General features: G+C 35.2%; 1 protein-coding gene across 4 annotated transcripts in view; it reads left to right on the top strand.

The window, feature by feature from the left end:
* The first annotated feature begins 9,794 nt into the window (after positions 1 to 9,794).
* The window catches only part of baz (par-3 family cell polarity regulator), a 503,422-nt gene continuing 492,341 nt past the window's right edge, over positions 9,795 to 20,875 (top strand). For all 4 annotated transcript variants that reach the window (XM_090412006.1, XM_090412010.1, XM_090412009.1 and 1 more), the window contains exon 1: positions 9,795 to 10,438. In XM_090412006.1, the coding sequence (XP_090268132.1) occupies positions 10,319 to 10,438 (120 nt within the window). In that variant the 5' untranslated portion in view covers positions 9,795 to 10,318. The remainder of the gene's footprint in view (positions 10,439 to 20,875) is intronic.

Raw genomic sequence — 20,875 nt, 5'->3', positions numbered from 1 at the left:
AGCAGCTAAATAAATTCTACTAGTCGAGAGGCGGTTAGCTAATAAGTTGTAGAATAACAATTATAGCTACGGAAGACTGCTAAGTGACTACTAAATAGACTAGCAATACTTGAGTTGAGATATAATTCCAGCGCCGACCTTTCAAAGACATACGGAACCTTGAAGCAAAGTACGAAGTTACTAAAAAATAGTAGAGCTGTAAAGTTGAAGTATACCGATAGCTGTGTTTAGAATTGTAGTGTCTAAGAATTAATTGAATGCCGGAAGAGTGAACAACTGTGCATATAAAACCTCAAGTTAAGGAATTATTGTGTGTTGCCTTATTTCATGAGTGATCAGTAGTGCTTTATGCAACAACGTTTATTTATGTGTATTGTGACCGATGATTAATTCAGTTATTGCTTAGAGGAATTATTTTAATGAATGCCGTATACTATTTAAGTGTTTACAGTTATAAAAAGTGTTTAAGTATAAGTAGATGAAGAAGAAAAGATTAACGGTAAGATTATTCCAACCTTAATATTACAGTACAGAGAAGTTTGTGAGTTTCATCTTAGAATTCCCTGATACTAACACACTAACTATTGCGGAGAATTAGCCGAAGTATCAAATTAAAAGTGATTCTTTGTGAAGAAGTGTTACTGAAATTTTTATTGTATTTGGAAATTAAGGAACTGTTAGAAGACTGTAAAGTAGAGATATCAGAATTACCATTATCTGAGTTTGCATGACTGTATTGCCAGGAAGGCTAAAGTGTTTATAACTTATTTAGTATTTTGATCTTAAGTGTAAAATTTGTGATTTTAAAATTAAATGTTTGGTTTTGTTAATCAAAAGTTGTATTTTGCCTGAACCTCTTTTACTGCACCATTCATAAAATATTCGAACCAAAGCGGGAGTGATAAAAAGGTTAAATATACTCGGCCAGTATATATATTAAGGAGAGATAGTTGAGGGTTGATTTATCTTCAATTCTTGAACTAATCCAGATATAGAGTGGCGTAGTCTATAAATATAAATTTTCTCTATATTTGTATTAGAAATCAACTTACAACTTATCAAATGGTTAAGAACATCGTAATAATAATCATGTCGGATCCAAAGTAAGGATTGACAAGAAGCAGGATCCAACAATAGTCTGTACAGCACTTGTTGTTACGCCTGAGGCCATACTTGATTTACAAAATAGCTGTCAGAATTGGCAATTCCATCTTGTTTCTTAATTTAGTTTTAACTACATTTTCATGGAACTGAAAATTCGTTCAATTTCCGCATTAGAATTTGACAGTATTAATAAACTTATTGCACACTGAGCAATTTCTTTAAATGGATTCATTCTAGATGCATCTTTATATTCTCATACTTCAGTCCAGAATAGCTCAGTGTTTTTTTGTTTTTTTTGTCCATTTATTTAAGTGGATAGTATTGTACTGGTATTCAACAGCAGCAACATCTTTTTATGTTTTCAGCACTATTTCTAAGAGGGGAGTAGCAGGTTTTTTTATATGTTCAGGATATTGGCAACAGAAAAAGAAGACATCATTCTTAAAATATTCAAGTTTTCAGGCAACCTTTTGCTTAAGCTGTTTGAAGAGACCAAGAAGAAACTGTCTTGCTCTACTTCTAAGATTTCGCTCATCATTTTGCGTTATTTTCTTTTGTATCATCAACTCTGAAATTTTTCTTTCAAATCTGTAACCAAGATTTGGACTGAGATCCAAATAGCCATCAATCTCTGACTCTAGAGGGTCAACTGTGGTGATGGTAGCACTAAGATATTAGCAATAGAGCGAATCAAACGAGAAAGGTCTTCAAACAATCTCATCTTATCCGCACTGTTAGATGCAAAAATTTTAACTTGCTGAACTTGAACTAGAACAGGATGCAAAAATAAAAGGTACAACAGATTCCTTTCATCTTTGTACATCTCCCACAAAATTTGAGCTTTGTAACATTTCTCAGTCACACTCACGACTTCGAAGTGAGTTTTTAATTCCAACCACTGGCTGAGAATTCTGTCTACTGCAGGTTCAATGGAGAGCCACCTTGTTGCACAATTGCTTAAAATTTTCAGAAAAGCATCATTTTCGTTGATAGTTTGATACAGCTCTTTGTATGCTGCTTGTCTTGAAGAAGAATGTGAAAACCACTTACTTTTCGGCAACTAAAAATTCTAATTTTCTTGGGAGAGATTCTGCACAAGTATGAGACATTGCCAGTTGTAATGAATGGCATACACATCTAATTAAAATTAAGGAGAGAATATATGCCTCTAGTTGTTCATAAACGCTATTATTGACACCAACCATAACACTGGCATTGTCTATACCGATTGCAATGAGATTTTTAATGTCCAGTTTCTTGGTCAAGAGCTCTTTTTTTCAGTGCAGCCACAATACCACTAGCGTCACACTTTTCTAGAACCACCATGCTCAGAAATGTATGCATAATTTTGTTGAATTTCCTGCTATAATAAATGATGGCCAGTCCTAAAATCTTATTCACTGTGATATCATTCGATTCGTCCATTTGCCAGCTGAAATTTTCATCTCCAATGTCCGAAATTAGATCTTCTTCAAAATGCTCACTTAGAATATTCTTTACAACTTAGTTCGGTGCATTTTTACCTTTGGCATAATTTGATTGTCTGGGATGATATTTTTTGCAAAGATTTACAAGATGATCGCAACTGTTGAATGATGAGTGACAACAAATAAATAATGCTAACATACCTTCAAAGTTCGCGGTCTCATCAGACATTTTCACAAGCATATTTGTAATAGGAACAGACTTATATGGAACTGCAGCAAGATGTTTCTTAGTTTTGCTATGCTTTACAAGCTGACAATATTTTGCAGCTATATCACATCTGCATTACAGTGGCCTTTTGTAGCGTCATCAGGAACTTCACACAACCATTTATTAAACATTCCCATTTGCAACCACTCCCTCGTAAATTTTTGCTTGTAAGCTTTAGTTTTCTCTTTGCTCATTTTTGAAGAAGAGTATACAACTCTTTACTGCAACGAATTAAGATCAGTCTTTGAAAACTTCCCACTCGTAATCGTAACTACCAACCCGAACACTGAGACTAACTTGTAGAGGTGCTATGAACTTTAAAACGACAAAATGGCAGGCTGTTGGGCCACGTGACTGACTGACGTCATCATGCATTTGAAACGTGTGCGATGCTTGTACCAAACGTACAATACAATTCCTTATCAAATGCGAACATCTGGTAAACTTTTAAAACAATTTCTTTCTTTGACAGTAAGTTATAAAAACAACTAAAAAGAGCTGAAACTAGTTCTGAAGGAGCTAGGTGCTAGATTAAAATGTTTAGAGATAGGGAAGAAAAAAAAGAGCTAGATCTATCTCTAAAAGAGCTAAATTGGCAACACTAGTGAGTAGTAGTAGCATTAGGCCTAATTTTCAAAAAAAAAAAAAAAAATATTATAGAGGATTTACAAGGAGAAAGGTGATAAGTACAAAGCTCAGGCTAGAAAGGTTACCAGCACAGTAAAGAAGGCTAAATCAGATTATAAGAAGACCTTAGCCAAGCATGTCAAAGGAAATTCCAAAGAATTCTTTCGCTACGTGGCAAGTCAAAGGAAGAATGACTTTGGAAGGATAACTTTAGTGGACGCTTGTGGTATCGAGGTGATTAAGTCAGATCCAATAGTAGAGTTACTGAGTGACCACTTTTCAAAAGTCTATCACCCGAGTGAGGATATTTCTGTGTTTTATCTAGCAATAACTGATATGAGAATTGAAGTTAATGAATCAGAGGTACTTAGGAGATTGCAGAATTTAAATGCAAATACTGCTGTGAGTTTCGATGGGATATCAGCTCGGATATTATGTGAATGTGCAAACGAATTGTCAATGCCTCTTACTTGACTATTTAACTTACGTTTGAGCTCTGATAAGGCCCCTAGGGAGTGAAAGTTAAAAAATAGCTCCTTTACATAAAGGAGGCTCTAAAACTGCGGTAGAAAATTCAGACCAATCACCATCTCGGGAGTGGTGATAAAAATATTGGCAAAGTTGGTTAAAGACAGAATTCAGGAATGGGTGGATAAGAATATGGTACTCTATAGGGCCAACATGATTTGTTAATTTATTAACTTTTTGTAATAGAGTGACAGCAGAGTTGGACAAGAAGAATGGCTACACAGTGATACTTAGTTTTGCTAAGGCTTTTGACAGGATATCCCATGGAGTCTCTTCTCTTCTCTCCCATAATCCTAAATGGACCTTGGGTCATTCATGACTAGTAGGTGATATTCTTTGTTAGCCTCCTCCAATCATCTCGGTCTCTTGTTCTTGATGTCAGTTGAGAAAGAGAGGAATTTGTCCATTTTTGATGTTATCAGTCAATTTTAATCGAGGTCAGCCCCTAACTCTTGGTCCCGGAACAATTCCTTCTAGTGTTTGCTTTGGAATGCCATTAGTCCTCTCCACATGTCCGAACCATTTCATCTGTCTTCTTTTGATGACTGTCAGAATATTTTCCCTTCTTCTCCCGTCTATTGAATCAAACAGTTTTCGGACATTTTCATTGGTTTTATGAGCGGAAATGGGAATTCTCAAAAGTCTTCTGTAAGTTTTCATTTCAAAAAACAGGAGTCTCCTCTCTTCTTCCCTTAATAAAGTTCAGGCCTCACAACCATACAAGAGGATAGAATTCATCAAGGTGTCAATTAGTCTTAGTCTGGTTGTGATTGCTGTTCTGTTATCTCCCCACAATGGTTTTAACTTCTGTAGGGCCACGGTTGCCTTAGCAATTCGGTATTTAATGTCGGTTTTTGAACAACCATCTTGACTCAACGTGCTTCCTAGATAAGTGAACTTGTTTACATTCTCAATTTGTTTAATGCTAATTTGTATCTTTAAAAATTCAATGTCTGATTTTGAGGTTATCATTGTTTTTGTTTTTTGTAAGTTTATGTAAATCCATATTTTTTTAATGTTCCGAAAACGCGGCTAGTTATCTCTTGTAATTCTTCTTCACTTTCTGCCAGAAGATCGATATCGTCTGCAAAACGTAAGTTATTTATTCTTAGTCCACCAACTACTATTCCAGTGTCATAATCATGAAGAGCTTCATCTATGACATATTCCAGAAAACAATAGGGGACAAGATGCATCCCAGTCTTACTCCCCGTTCTGCCTGGAACGGTTCGCTGCTGTAATTTTTAATTTCAATTCTCATATCAGATTAGGAACAAAGAGATTTAATAACCCCATGGAGTATTGTTATGTAAATTGGAACAAATGGGGATGAATATTAAACTGATGATGTGGATAAGAGAATGGCCCATGGACAGATACCAAAAAGTAGTGTATGGAGGAATAAAGTTCACGATGAAGCAGGTGACCAGTGGTGTGCTACAAGGCTCTGTGCTTGGACCATTATTGTTTAATTTGTACATAAATGATATAAGAAATGACTTTAAGGGAGATATTCAGTTGTTTGCTGATGATGGAAAGTTAGGTAGCACAAATAATTAATCAGCTGATATAGAGAGATTGCAGGATGATTTAAATGAGCTGGCAATATAAACAAAAGATAATGGATATGAGTTCAATGTCGAAATGTATAAAGTTTTGCATTTTGGGATTAAAAGATTACAAGCCGTGTACCACATTGTTGGAACTGTACTCCAAGAGATCGATGAAGCTGGGGACTTGTGGGTGTTAGTGGATACAGAATTGAAGTTCAGAGGGCATATTGCTAAGGTGCCCAAGATAGCTCTTAGGACTACTTGGTTATTGAAGAACAAACTAACATGCACAGATAAAGAAGTTATTATTCCTCTTTATAAGGCGTTGATGCGTCCACATCTGGATTACTGTACTCAGGTCTGGTAACTTGGATTCCTTGGAGATAAGGAAATGGTAGAAAAGATTCAGAGGTGAGTGGTCAAGTTTCTGAGTGATGTAAGGAATAATCCCTACTTTGATAGATTCAGAGTTTGTGGATTACAGAGGTTGGTTGATAGGCAGAGAAGATGGGATATGATAGAAACATTTAAGTCACTAAAAGGTTTAATTAAAATGAAATATACAGTAAATTGATCTTTAATTGACCATTTATTTATAAACATCTAATGCCAATAAGCTTCGCCAACGGGGCTGTTCGGCTTCCTCAGGGCTTATAACGGTAAGAGAAAACTCAACGTGGCTAGTATAGAGAAAATAGAGTACCACTATCATATAATTAAAAATTAACACAGAACGCGTACCATTATACGCATCGTTCAACACGCTGCATGCGTGTAATGTTACGAGTTCTGTTTTACTTTTTAATTTATACGATAGTGTTACTCCATTTTCTCTGTACTAGCGACTTTGAGTTTTCTCTTACCGTTATAAGCCCTTTTTTATTTATTCGTATGATGATATAACGGCCGTGAGGCCCCTTTTACGGAGTAGTATGGCACCATCTCAGTCCCCCCAAATTTTATCCGGGCTCGGGACCGGCATAGGCCTGACTAATCAGGCCTATGACTGGGTCTTAAGTATTCCTGACTATAATCCGTGTTCACGGAGCCGGTTTGCCTGCTTGCGGGAGGAAAAACCCCAGACAAACTGGGGAGAAAAACCCTGTTGTCCACGCCCAAGACCGGCTAACTTGGCTATGTCTGAGAAAGATCCTTAAGCTCCTCACGTCGGCGACGAGAATCGAACCCAGGACACTCCTTTCCCAGGCATATGGTTGCGAAGCACATAAACTCGGATATTATAAGCCCTGAAGAAGCCGAACAGCCCCGTTGGTGAAACTTATTGGCATTAGATATTTATAAATACATGGTCAATTAAAGATCAATATATATTTCATTTTAATTATATGTTTGAATAACCAAATATAATCACTAAAAGGTTTTTATAAGATTGATGCTGGGGAGAACATTTCAGCATTGGGATAGTGGTAGAACAAGAGGTCATCCCTGGAAATTAACTAAGAGTGTGGTTAACAAAGGTGTGAGAACTATATTTTTTGCTTGAAGAATGAATGGAATGCGTTGGCTGACTCAATTGTGAGTGCTTCGTCTGTCAATGAGTTAAGAAAAGGTATGATAGATATTGTGTGGATAGTTTGGGTGTCCAACGATGAGTCTACTGACTCCATGGAGATGTCCGTGTAATAATAATATTTTAAATTCATTCATCTCGACATGCGACAGATGTTGAATGTAGAAACGAGATACTAGACGTGCAGTTCACTGTTACAAGATGTCCGTGTAATAATAATATTTTAAATTCATTCATCTCGACATGCGACAGATGTTGAATGTAGGAACGAGATACTAGACGTGCAGTTCACTGTTACAAGATGTCCGTGTAATAATAATATTTTAAATTCATTCATCTCGACATGCGACAGATGTTGAATGTAGGAACGAGATACTAGACGTGCAGTTCACTGTTACAAGATATTGCATACAGCTTGTTTCATTGCCTAATTCATTAATATATAGACCCTTTATGTATGCTGCCGAGAGTTGATTTAAGATCAAACCTTGGATTTTATTACATTGGGTCGTACATTGTATCATCACGCTTTCCTCCTTCATTTACGTACATAATTATTAAATTCTGTACATTTTAGTGAGTTGCCAATTAACTTAATGTTTTACGTTGGCGGTGTGAAAAGCTAATCGAGATTTACATGCTCGTTTTTTTCTCTGCATCTCTGACATGTTCTTTTTGACGGATTTCTCCAGGCCGACCTGTCTGTCCAACATAACAAACGGCACAATTACAAAAGATTGTGCAACACTGCTGGTCTCTTCATAAGAAAATGAGGTTGTTTTGGCGATCTTAACATCACGGATTCTTTTCGTAGCGGTTGAAAGGCAACTTTTAAGTTATATTGTTGTAAGATTTTTGCTGTTTTGTCTGTAACATTTCTAATGTAAGGTGAGGAAGCCGCGCCTTTATAGTTGTTGTCTTGGAGCATGAGATGTTTCATTCGAGACGCTTTAACAAATGTTATTTCTTATTCTTATTATTATTATTTGACACTTCCAGGGAGTCCAAAGACTCATCGAGGGAGGGCACCTGCTCTACAACTCTGTCTCCATCATCCAATCCACCAACTGACCGCAACTACACCAACGCTATCTACCGCCGACCACCAGTATTTCCACAGACAATCAGAAACATTCATGCCCATGGCAAGATTCGAAACCCGCACCCTTTTGGCTGGAGAGCGGATACACTAACCACTCGGCCAGCCTGGATGGCCAAGTGGTTAGCGTATCATCATTACTGGTTTATTATTATTATCATTAGTGGATATCGTAATAGCTCACTGTATGAGAGTTTTGATGATGCCTCACTTCTGTGCAGTGTGCTGGTGGGAACTACAATCCTGTAGATTCCGACCTGCATTGAATTCGCTTGTTTTTGTGTATTTCAAAAGTAAGATTGATATGATCTTCAAATGAGATGAGAACAGCCAGGAAGGAAATGAATCTTTCTTTTTCTACTTCTGATGTGAATTGGATTCCGTGGTTTAAACTGTTAAGGAAGTCAATGAAGTTATGGAGGCTTGGCCATGGGAACGACAATTTCTTTACACTTAGCTAATTTATACATAGAAAGGTTTGAATAAACAGCTATTGATGAGAGATACTACCGAACAAAGATTCTGGATGAGATATCCAGACGCTGTTTTCATCATTTGGCCAGGCTCAGAAGAATCAATCCCTCCATAACTTGAGAATCCCACCCACGAAAGCTTATAGCAGTTTTCCTAAAGTGTGGTTCATAATAATGGATAATATAAAAATTCAAATATGGCAGGTGGAATGTCGATAGAAAAAACCATATAAACGATTAAAAAAATAAATAATTAAACGAGAGTAGCATGGAATTATTATCTATTTAAGCTTAATAACATTTGCATGTACACATAAAAATGCACACTAAATCCGGGGATTTATAAATTGGAGACTGGGCACTTGAACAAGGTGCTTGGATTTAAAGTGTGCACAAAAAAAAAAAAAAAAAAAACTTTTAATTTTTTATATGAATTGCCACAAATGAAGATTATTTTCACAGAAAAATAATTTAATCATTTTAATTGTTTTATACGTATTCTCGTAATAACATAAAACAATTTTTCATAATTTCTGCTTATTCACACTTATTTAAAGTGTAAATAATCGACACTATATCCGCAGTAATTTATGTTTGTAAAAATCTATTGTTATGTTACAAATCTGATGTATACAAGCGAGTGTTTTTGGAAGACATCACTTCAAAAATGAATTTCTCAGTATTAATTGATACCTATGCATGTGCTAAACTGAGAAGGAAACATTTTCTTTTTTTTTTAAATGAATAAATGCATTGTTAACTAGCTGAAATTGCAAGTATTTCTGCACTACATTATTTTAGGAATGATATAGTTTTTGATTGTTATTATTAATTATTTTTAAACCATCTGTTGTCTGATAAAGATACGATTTTAGGATTTGCGTTTATATAAATCTGGACCAGACATGGACAGAAGAACGATTAAAAGCTTACAAAAATCTTATCTGCATTAACTTAAATACTCTGGGCTGCTTCGTAGAGCAGTACAGCGGTATACACAGCTTCAAAATTTAGAATATTGCGCCGAAACACGCCACCTGTTTTTGTTCCGCTTGCCATAGGCTGTATTCATCAGGTTACGCTCTTAGGTTCAACCAATCAGGGAATCATGGATGTAGCGTGGCTTCGTACTTTTGCTTTAGCTTCAACAAATGGAATGATTGTGTTACTAGCGGTGAGTGATGTTCTGTGTTTTCTGTTCCTGGTAACAGTTTTACCCGTCCCGTGTGGAGTACCAGAAAATATGGGTGATTTCATTTCCTGCACTGAAATGAAATGTTGACGATGGGCGAAAAATGTGTATAGGAAATCACGTAAAAACAAATATGGTTTGAAGCCTAAATGTAGCTTTTTCTTCAAACGGTGAAATCATTCAGGTATTCCGTCCATTTTCAACGGTCTCAGTGCGTTAAGCCTAATTTTCCTACTGTTGCAAGTTTTTCGTCTTTTTTTACGGCCAGTATGTGTTAAAAACGAAAACAGATAAAAATGAAGAAACGACGGCGGCAAAATTTCATAATTAAGTCGTTAAGAGAACTTTTCGACAGGTGAGCTTGAAATAAGTTAACGTTTGGCAGTACTGTAGAAGGCCGACGCGACAGCGGATGACATCGAAATTGGTAAATGTGCTCTCTTGTTTTTTGTTTATACCAACGGTGAAATAAGATCTGAAAAAAAAATCACTTGTATTTCTGTGCTAATATTGAAAATGAAAGTGACCGTTTATTTTGACAATATTCGTGTTGTGGTGCCATGTGGAAAGGGAGACATTCTCGTGCGAGAGTTGATGGACTTAGCGATCACCCGCTACAAAAAGGCCACTGGAAAGGTATGTTGACAGTTAACTACATATTCCTTTGGGCAATTTAATCATAATATTCACATTCACGAACGGAATGCTGGGATCGGTAGTGGTGCATTTGTTACGGTAATTAATGATTAACGCAGAAACATTGTCTTCGTGTTAAACCAAAACAAATATTTATCATTCTCCCAGTTAATGAGTTTAACTACCACGGTGAAAACTTTGTTGCTATTAATCATTAATTAGGATATTAGGTTATGCCTAGATTGAAACTATTTCACCAAACGTTGGTGTGTCCCAAATAACTTTGTAACGCGATTTACGATAGACTATGTATCGTTCATAAGTTATTTTTGTAACTATTAATATGTGTTGTGGGAGTCCGAAAATAATTTAAATGCGCTACTTAACTTAAACACTCAAACTTAACATGTTTTTTTTTTTTAAGTCGATTTATGTAAATGTGATTGTATTTATTACTACGAAAAGGTAGTATGCTTTTCACCTCCTCTACACATAGCGATTTGCTGAATGGCTGAACTGTTCAGTTAGCTGACTTTCGAAATGTTTTTCTGTTTGCTTAAAAGAATCATCGTTGAATATCATGAGAAAGTAAAGATAAATTATGATTTTTAAAGTTAGACAATTGTCTTGTTAGTAGTAATGACTAGTTGAGTACTTTAATTTCACAAACACGTGGACTGTAAGGATCCAATTCTGGAGAGACTAGAAAACTGCGATTCATTTCATCTCTCGTACAATTATGTGCCTCATACCGTTCGTTGTCATCGCATTCACCACACCTTCAGGAAAAACATTTTCTATTCCACCATCCTGCAATAAATCTCCCCTTTGACGCGCATGCAGCCAATAACTTAATGCATCCTGCAATAAATCTCCCCTTTGACGCGCATGCAGCCAATAACTTAATGCATCCTGCAAGAATGACTTAAATGATTGTTTTTACTTTCCCTATACCTTGCAAATATTTAGATCCAATCAAATTGCCTCCCACTAACTTGAATGTGTCAGTCATATTCATTAAACTGTATTTAACATTTCTTTAATGTAACTTACGACCTAACATTGCATAGTTTTCATATTGATTTCAGTTATCTCTGGAACTTTTCCAGTTTCTCCATCCATTCCTTCTACAAAATGCAGCCAGGTGTAAAGGCAGTGGCAAATATGTGGATTTATCAGTCTTATATAATCACTCACTTCCTTTATATGCTAATATCCTTATCATATCTGCAACCTTAGCGTTACATTTACAACAGTGTCCATTAATCCGCTTCTTGTAGTGCAGCTCCTTCACTCACCCTACCAGCATTCCAACTCTGCATTCTGAAATCAACACGATGCATATTGCAGCATGAAATTTGTATCCTCATTATTTTCTTATAATTCCTAACAGAGATAAAAAAAAAAATAACACAAAAAAAAAAAGAGAGATTCTGGAAGATATCAGAGTATTGATTTATGCAGTAGTTAAACAATCAAAAGGTTACTTATTTTGACAAAGCCAAATTCTTACATGTGGTAGTAAAATCATTGATTAGAAGTCCATGTTCCTCATAGTTCAAGTTGCATACTCCAGTAAATAAAAGACATAATCTCTTAGAGGGGAATATACCCTGCTTTTTGTTCTAGCAAATTTTAGCTCTTCCAATCTTTTTTAAGGAAAATGTAACTAGCTGAAATTGCAAGTAGTTCTGCATTACAATATTTTAGGAATAATATAGAAATGTATAGATTAATAAAAAAAAAACATTAAATTTCATTAACTTAGAATTTCTTTGGTTTGCAATGCAGATTGCTCTGATCAGTTAGTTTTACAGGGAATTACTTCAGGAATATTAATGATATCAGTGCTATGTGACAGTTGACATCCTCTGTTAATTATCTTTGTCTTTCATTCAGAATTATTCTTGCTGTTTACTTTTCCTTATTGTTTTCAGCAAGTAATATGTTTTACACTCTCTCCACTGGGTGTTGCTAAATTATGCAAATCGTGCCTGCCAAACACAAAATAATGCACTTGCCTCCTGCAGTTGAAAAACCTTTAAAAGTTCATAAGTGTATGCAATATTTAATCCAGGACTTCCAGCTAAAGGATAGTGACAAAATTATGGCAGGAGAAATAAAATAGGAGTTACAGAAAACTGAACTTAGCTCTGTGGAAGTGGCAGGTGTGTGTACTGGCATGTTTACCCTTCCACATTTTTTTATACTCTTTTGTGTTTTTCAAAACTTCATTTGTATTTTTTTTTTTTTTTTTTTTTTTTTGGTCAGTTTTATTTCACTTTATTGACAATTTGTTAATCACTCTCATATCTTATTTGGTAATAAGTACATTTTAATTTTTTTTTTTTTTTTTTTCTGTTTAAGTCAACATTCAGGCTCAATGTTAATTCAGTTTATATTTGTATGGTATGTTTTTCCATTTAATTATTCATTTAGAAATAATGATATACAAGAGAAGTTTCATCAGTTGAACATTTTTAAAATGCTATTTATATGTATACTTGACTTGAATTTTTTTTCTAAATGTGAATCCCATCCTCACCCACAAACAGTTGTAAATCTATTTTACATTTAAAATTTCCATGGTTGGGCTAATGTTGATTGATTTTCTCTATACTAGTGACCAAACATTTCTCTTTTTCAAGCTACTTCCGATTCCAGTAAACTGGATGATGGTGGTCTTGAATTGGAAGATGAATGACTTGCATATAGTCTGACAGACAGAAAAATAAAGTATAAGGTGCTTACACATTTTGCATAACAACACTAAAAAGCAGCAGGAATAAAACCAAGCAATATGTTTCAGTCCTGCATAAAAAAATTATTTGTAAAAGTTAAGAATATAAAGTTATTAATGAGAGGTTTCATAATGTCATTTTGCAAATAGCCTTTTAGATGTTAATTGTATATATGTTATTGTCAGCTTGTAGAAGCCTACTGCTGGGCAAAGGTTTCCCCCATGTTATTACATTTGGTTCTATTTTGGGCTATTCTTGACCAGGTTGGTCTTACTGTTAGAGTAAGTTCAACTAGTATGCTGTCTACCTCTACTTCTCTTTCTCTCTCCAGGTATCCAGTAAGTGGTGAGTTTATCTCATGTATCATCTTGTTTTCTCATCCAGTGTCTGTCCATTTCCATTTTAAGTATTTTACTGTTCTTATGTGATGATATCAGTGATGACTTTTCTTTAATTGCACACAAGTTTCTACTAATTTGTTTTGGTTATGGTTTATATATTCCATTTAGGCCATCTTTTAATAATTGGAGTAATAATAATGTACCTGTTTGCAGACAGATGGGTTTCATTAAGATATAATAATAAATATTTCATTAAGATAATTATATGGTTTTATTTTGTAGTAGGGTTTTTTTCATTGTTGAAATCAGCAAATCACAATTGTAATGAAAAATAATATTTTATAGAGTTTAGATCAAGAAATGGTGCTGACTAAGACTTAGTGAAATTAAACTGTCATGCTCTCTGAACTGCTCTTTAATATTTCTAGTTTAAAGAATGATGCTGTTTTCATCCTGTGCTAAACTTTTGACGTCATCCTTCAACTTAGGTGTATTGTGGGTTAGCAGGAATTTTGATTCATAAAATTGACATTCCATGGGCAATTACTGTAAAAGACAGACATGTAGTTGCAGATAGTGAATTACATAATAATAATAATAACACCTGCTTAGGTATTAGGTGCAGTTATTCTCTTTGAAACAGCCTCAGCCATAGTTAGCTTGCATGCAAAGACAATTGATTTATTATTATTATTATTATTTCCCAAGACCTCATGGAGTCAAAGCGTCATCTGGGAGGTCCTTTTATCACACACACACACATCTCATCATACCGTGTCTTAAACACACTCAAACCTCCTTGCAGACACCACACTCTCAGGCAAGTCATTCCAATCATTCACAACCCTGCACGAAAAAAAACCTGCCTCTCACACCCTCTTTATACAGTTTCCAGGGATGACTTCTGGTTCTCCTCTGATCTCCCATTATTCTCTGTAGAACTTCTCCACTATTGATCTTATAACAACCCCTTACCAACTTGTAGGTCTCTATCATATCTCCCCTCTTCCTCCTGTCCACCAGACTCTGCAAATTACATCTTCTCAATCTTTCCTCATACTCAACATTCCAGAGGTCAGAAACTAGCTTAGTCAGTCACCTTTGGACCCTTTCCAACATCTCTTCATCCTTCTGAAAACCCGTTGACCAAATCTGGGCACAATAGTCTATGTGTGGCCTAATCAAAGCCTTATACAATGGAACAAGAATCTCCCTACTTCTACAAGTCAGTGTCCTCCGCATCATTCCCAGAAGTCTTTGTGTTGTCTTCACAATTTTGGCAATGTGTCCCCTAAATTTTAGATCCTTATCCACTATCACCCCCAGATCTCTTATTTCCTCTACCTCCAACAATATATTCTTACCAAGCATAAATTCTGCATCCATCTTTGTTTTCCAAATTTTAAAACCTTACATTTTGCAACATTGAACTCACATCCCCATTTGCTTGTCCAATCACTCAATTTATTCAAGTCTTCTTGCAAGGCCACAACATCTTCACTACTCTTTATGGTTCGTCCCAACTTTGCATCATCTGCAAACAACTGAATATCTCCATCCAAATCTTCGCCAATATCATTAATATACAAGTTAAATAGTAATGGCCCTAAAACAGACCCCTGAGGCACTCCACTAGTGACTTTCCTTTTCCTGGATATCGCACCCCCATACACAACTTGTTGATACCTATCAGATAGCCAGTCTCTAATCCAGTGCACTAATCTAATATCCAACCCCATCTGCTCTAGTTTGACTGTCAACTTATCATGAGGTACTCTATCAAAAGCCTTTGTGAAATCCAAGTATATTATTGTGTATCCTTCTCCTCTGTCCAAGGAAGCAGTCACTTTATTGTAATAAGTAAGTAGATTATTAAAACATGACCTCCCTTTAGCAAATCCATGCTGTCCATCAAAGATTATACCATTGTTGTCAACCCAACTCTGGATCTTAGTTCTCACATGCTTCTCCAACAACTTAACCACAACACCTGACACAGAGATAGGCCTATAGTTTGGTGCTTGAGTTCGATCATCTCCTTTATGAAGTGGCACAATCTTGCTCTTCTTCTACTCTTTAGGAACTTGACCAAGTGCAAGACTCGTAGTAATAAAGTATGTCAAGGTAGGTGTCAACTCTCTGGCACATTCCTTCAGAATACGCGGTGATATATTATCAAGTCCCACAGCCTTATTTACATCTAGTTTACTCAACTCTCAAAACACCTCTTGCTCACTTACAGTCAGTCTCTCCTCCCCATCATCAACTGCTCTCAATCTCTCCATGAAGTCACATTCACAAGATTGAAAGATCTTTATGAACTGCTCATTAAGTATCTCCACCACACATTCTGCAACAGCTGTCTTTATACCATTTCCTCCAATCAATGTCATCCTTCCATAATCATTCTTTCTTTTGCTGGCTACATATCGAAAGAACTCCCTAGGATTCTCTTTGGCTTCATTAGCTAACTGCTGTTCATACCTCTCTTTAGCTACTCTCACCAACCAAGTCATCCTCCTTGCCTGTCTTTGTAGACCTCATGAAATTAGTTATTTCCACTTCTCTTATGCTGCCTCCACAATGCCCTTTTTCTCTGTATCGCATGCTTAATCTCTTTATTCATCCATCTCACACCTACCTTATTTAACCTTCTCACCCTTGGAATACATTTAGACATTGTATCTACTAAATAGTTTTTGAAAATTCCCCAAGCTGCATTGATCTGTTTTCCAATTCTACACCCGCAAGCTGTCTCCTGAGCTCTTCATAATCACCCCCCCCTTGTAGTTCCACGTATACCCTTTTTTCACAGGGGTCCTTGCACTGCTGGAAACCACCCGGGTAATCACCTCATGGTCACTTTCACCAATTGGTGGATGATTTGACACTTCATTTATAATTACATCCTCTGATGAGATGACCAAATCCAAGCTTATATCCTCTGTTAATTATCATTGTCTTTCATTCAGAATTACTCTGGCTGTTTACTTTTGCCTGCTGTTTCCAGCAGGTAATATGTTATACACTTGTTTCCACTGGGTGTTGCTAAAATTATTGCAGTTTTCAATGTATTCATCTGTACAAGACCTACAGACAAAGCTTTGCAGAGTATCACTAATATTGCCTACTTCCTCTTTTGCTGTATGTGATACATTGACAGAGAGATTGCTCAGTTTGGGTGTTCTTATATTAGAGTGCTTGCAGTCTTCAGATTTTTCCACTTATAACACATTGAACTTGCAAGATATGGAATTCCTTTGAATGGATTTTTAATGTTAGTCCTATCCAGCAAAGGTAGAAAGTTTAAAGTAGCCTTTAAGCATCTGTGTGACAGTGAGATTGAAACCCACATCCAGTTGGTTGTAGAGTGTGACTGTCCACTCTGCAGCCAGTCTACAAATGTATTGCAGGCCTTACTCTTATATATATTTGTACATTGTATGCACAGCTTATCTTCCCATACAGAAAGTTTTTTTTTTTTTTAAATAAGTAATAAACTTTATTTTGGTGTGGATTCTGTGGATGTAAGTTAAGAAGTCATCCAGAAAATCAATATGTTAACTCATATATCTGGCCACTCATCACATTTCCTTGTTGTGCTGGACATTTTTTCCCAGCTGCTCACTTGATGGACAGGCTAATAGTTGCTAAGCTTTTATTGCACAATGCTGAAATTTTCCTTTAGGCAAAAATAGATGATTTTAACATAATTTTATGTGCTGAATACAGAACGGATATTTGTATTTGTTCAAGTACCCATGGTTTCATTAAGAAAATGTCTTGTTCACCAGAAGTTAAGTATTATCACACAGTCAGTTAAGGTTTTACACTTCAAGATGTTGGTTTCCAAACTTTATTTAACAGCACACCCTAATGTGATATTTAGATTTTTTTTTTTATGAATGAAATTAGTGTTTTGCAGTGATGTTAATAGAAACACTGGTCAACGAAATGATCCTGATGAAAGGCATTGTGTTTATATTTTCATCAGAGCTAGTTAGCAAGTTATGCTGCTATATAAACTCCATATTCCAGTAACATATGAAGGAATTCAATGAGAATATGGCTGTGTTCCTTAAATATATTACCACAATGAATACAGGTAGAGCATTTATAGGAATGCTAGATTGATGCTACTTTTAATGGACACATGCTCTTGAGCTTTAAGTAATATGGTTGCTTTTTATGCAATTGGGATAATTGAACTAAAAAAAATCCTATAAAATGGCCATTTCAACAGTGTTTTGTGTCAAGGAAGAAATTGTTTCGTGTTCTAATTCTGTTGTTTGCCTCATATTAAATTTGGTTTGAAATATTTTGCTAAAGTTTCAAATAATTTTAAATAAGAAAGTGAATGGTCTGTGGTATTTAAAGAACAAATTCCCAATAATAAGAGATGCAAAAATTAGTCATTTTTATTTGTTCACATATTCGGACATACACATATGTTGTTCTTGAATTTTTCTTGTATAGAGAACACTACTCGGTCATAAGTAGAATTTTTAAATGGTAAATAATTTAGTCATGTATGCTATTGGTTCACGTGAACTACCGTAATCATATCAACACACTGATACATATTGAAAACAGTATGGAAGACTTTTAAAATTGGTTTCTGCCAGTTTTTTGGGATGTGTCAAAGTGACAGTTATATAAATCTTGTAAAAGACAAGCATACATAACATTGGGATGTTATGTCTGTAATTAGATGAACTTTCTACATTCACGTTTGAATTTCTTTCCCCTAACTTGCATGCTGATAATGACAAATAGGTTAACAATATTATAGCAAGAATTTTTCTTGTATAGAGAACATTACTCAGTCATAAGTAGAATTTTTAAATAGTAAATAATTTAGTCATGTATGCTATTGGTTCATGTGAACTACAATAATCATATCAACACACTGATTCCAGAGACTATGTGAATCCCATCTCTGAAGGGTGGTAAGCCTATCAAACATAAGTACTGTGGTCAGATAATAATTTGGAAATCCTGCTCTAATCAAACAGGAAAGTTTTTCAATCTTTTAGATTGCCAATAAACAGAGTGATGGTCTCACACTGAGTAATGAAATTCATCTATTTTCATCATTCATCTATTCATCTACTAAATATGTTCACAAACATCCATAACCACAGTGGCATTTGAACATATGATTTAATGATTGAAGAGAAAATGCTATCAACTTAGCACATGAGACTGGCAAGGGATGGTATAATTTTAAGCTCTCATTCAAATTTACACATCAGAAATAATGACTCACCTACTTCTTTGTTCACAGAAATACAAATTTGTTTCTCATTGTTGCTGAAGTTGACAGCAATGACTGATTTGTTTGTAGTACAAAATGCATGGTCAGATATATTGTTTACTATATTGAGGCCAGATTTGCAAAGACATCATCTGTATGTCTGAGGGAGGATTAGGTTAACATAACAGAACTCAGAGTTTTGTTTTACATCTTTCCCCATCTTTCTTTTTGACAGGCCAAGTACCTTGGCTTCATAGAAACCTGATTATTGCATATGATAAGGTGGTTAATCCTGTATGCGTGTGTTGAGGCTTAAGTGCTGTGAAGAATTCATGTTAGAGGTTTAATGGAATATTAACAGCACTGAGAAAGGATTAAAACTAATTTTAATACTTCCAATATTTCATCTCCGTCACAGAGACATCTTTGGGGATTATTTGTGTGTTGTTATTACAAAAAATGTTTGTAATCCCCGAAGATGTCTCTGTGATGGAGACGAAATATTGGAAGTATTAAAATTAGTTTTAATCCTTCCTCAGTGCTATTAATATTCCATTAAACCTCTAACATGATTTAATCCTGTATGCATTCTTTTCTATGTCTGTCAATTGTATGTGTTCTTGCAGCTGTTTTGCCTATTTTGCACAAGTTGCAGAGGAAAAACCCTGCCACTTTCATATTAGAGCAGCTAACTCACTTACACTCAAAGCGCTGATAAAGGTTCTTCACATCCTAAACAGGATTTGAATGCAGGCCCTACCAAAGGACATTATTGATACTGAAGTCCATCCAGAGCTTCATCAATATTGACTGAGCTATGAAGGCTCTGTTTTGTGTGAAAAGAAGTGGCAAGGAGGAACTCTTAATTGATGTTCTCATCTTATGTATGCTTTCCTATGCCATAGAATTTTTTTTAATTTTTAATGGTATCCTTAATAGTAGTATTGATAAATGATGCTGAACTAATTGTAACATCTCCATGCTTGTAATGTTTTAAAGAAAAATTTTAGACTTAAAACACTTGAAGTCTAGCAATTTGAACAGCCAATTTTGTTTATTTTCCAGTTAATTCTTTAAAGACATTTTACTAATATATAGATGAGATAATGTTGTAATATTAATTATATGATATTTAGTCATGTATGTTTTAGTGAGATTATATGGATGAGGTGACTGTGAATGGTAGTATATTCCAGTTGTTTAATAATATGAGATGTCCAAGTAATTGGCATAGCTGGTATTATGATTTTATGTGGTTCCTGCTCACAAAAGGTTGTTTGTACATTCCATGAACTGATTAAAGTTTTTATTTTATTATTATTATTTTACATTTATTTTTTATAGTCCAGGAACCCTATTCTAGAGAACAAACATGAAACTTTTTTAAGATAGGTAAGATAAGCAAAGTGGTGGTTTTACACTAGTGATGAAATTCATCTACCACCTGAAGATAATCACAGACATCCTTGCCCATGGCAGGATTCAAACCCGCAGCAACCTCATTAGTCGGAGAGCAGATACACTAACTACTTTGCCAACCAGGCCTATTTCTAAAAGGCCTGGTTGGCTGAGTGGAAGTTTATAAACTAATAGCTAGGTTATTAGTAGGATTTCTTAACACTTTACTATATACATAGATATTTATGAATCTTTTTTGTTATTCTAATCAGTAATATTAAAATTACAGCTCTGATTATTATGATATTTGGTTTTTCTTGAGTTGTCTTAAAGTTTTTAATTCATTTTCAGAAACTTTTATTTGTTATAGCTTTTGGATGCTGGCCTGATTGGCTTATTGGTTCTTTCCAACCTATAGACACTGTGGAATCAAATCCCACAGCGTGGACATCTATGAATGTCTAAAGATGATAATGCTTTTTATTGCCCAAGTTCTGATATTGATCTTGTCGAAATTTTTGCTTGAAGAAATAAAGATAATACCAGTATTGTTGATGATTAGGTTAGATTATGGGAATGTCATGATATGGTAGAGACAGCAGTTAGAATAGTATAGTAAATTTTATGCACGATAATGGCAGGAGCAAATAGGAGGCAATATTGTAAAAGCTGAGCAAAAGTATGGTAAGCATGGAGTAGT

Source organism: Typopeltis vanoorti, chromosome 22 (genome assembly GCF_054136105.1).
Source record: "Typopeltis vanoorti isolate ZY-2024b chromosome 22, IOZ_Tvanoo_1.0, whole genome shotgun sequence".
NCBI lineage: Eukaryota > Metazoa > Arthropoda > Arachnida > Uropygi > Thelyphonidae > Typopeltis > Typopeltis vanoorti.
The sequence above is the reverse complement of the archived record's forward strand: the minus strand, read 5'-3'. Positions and strand labels throughout refer to the sequence as shown.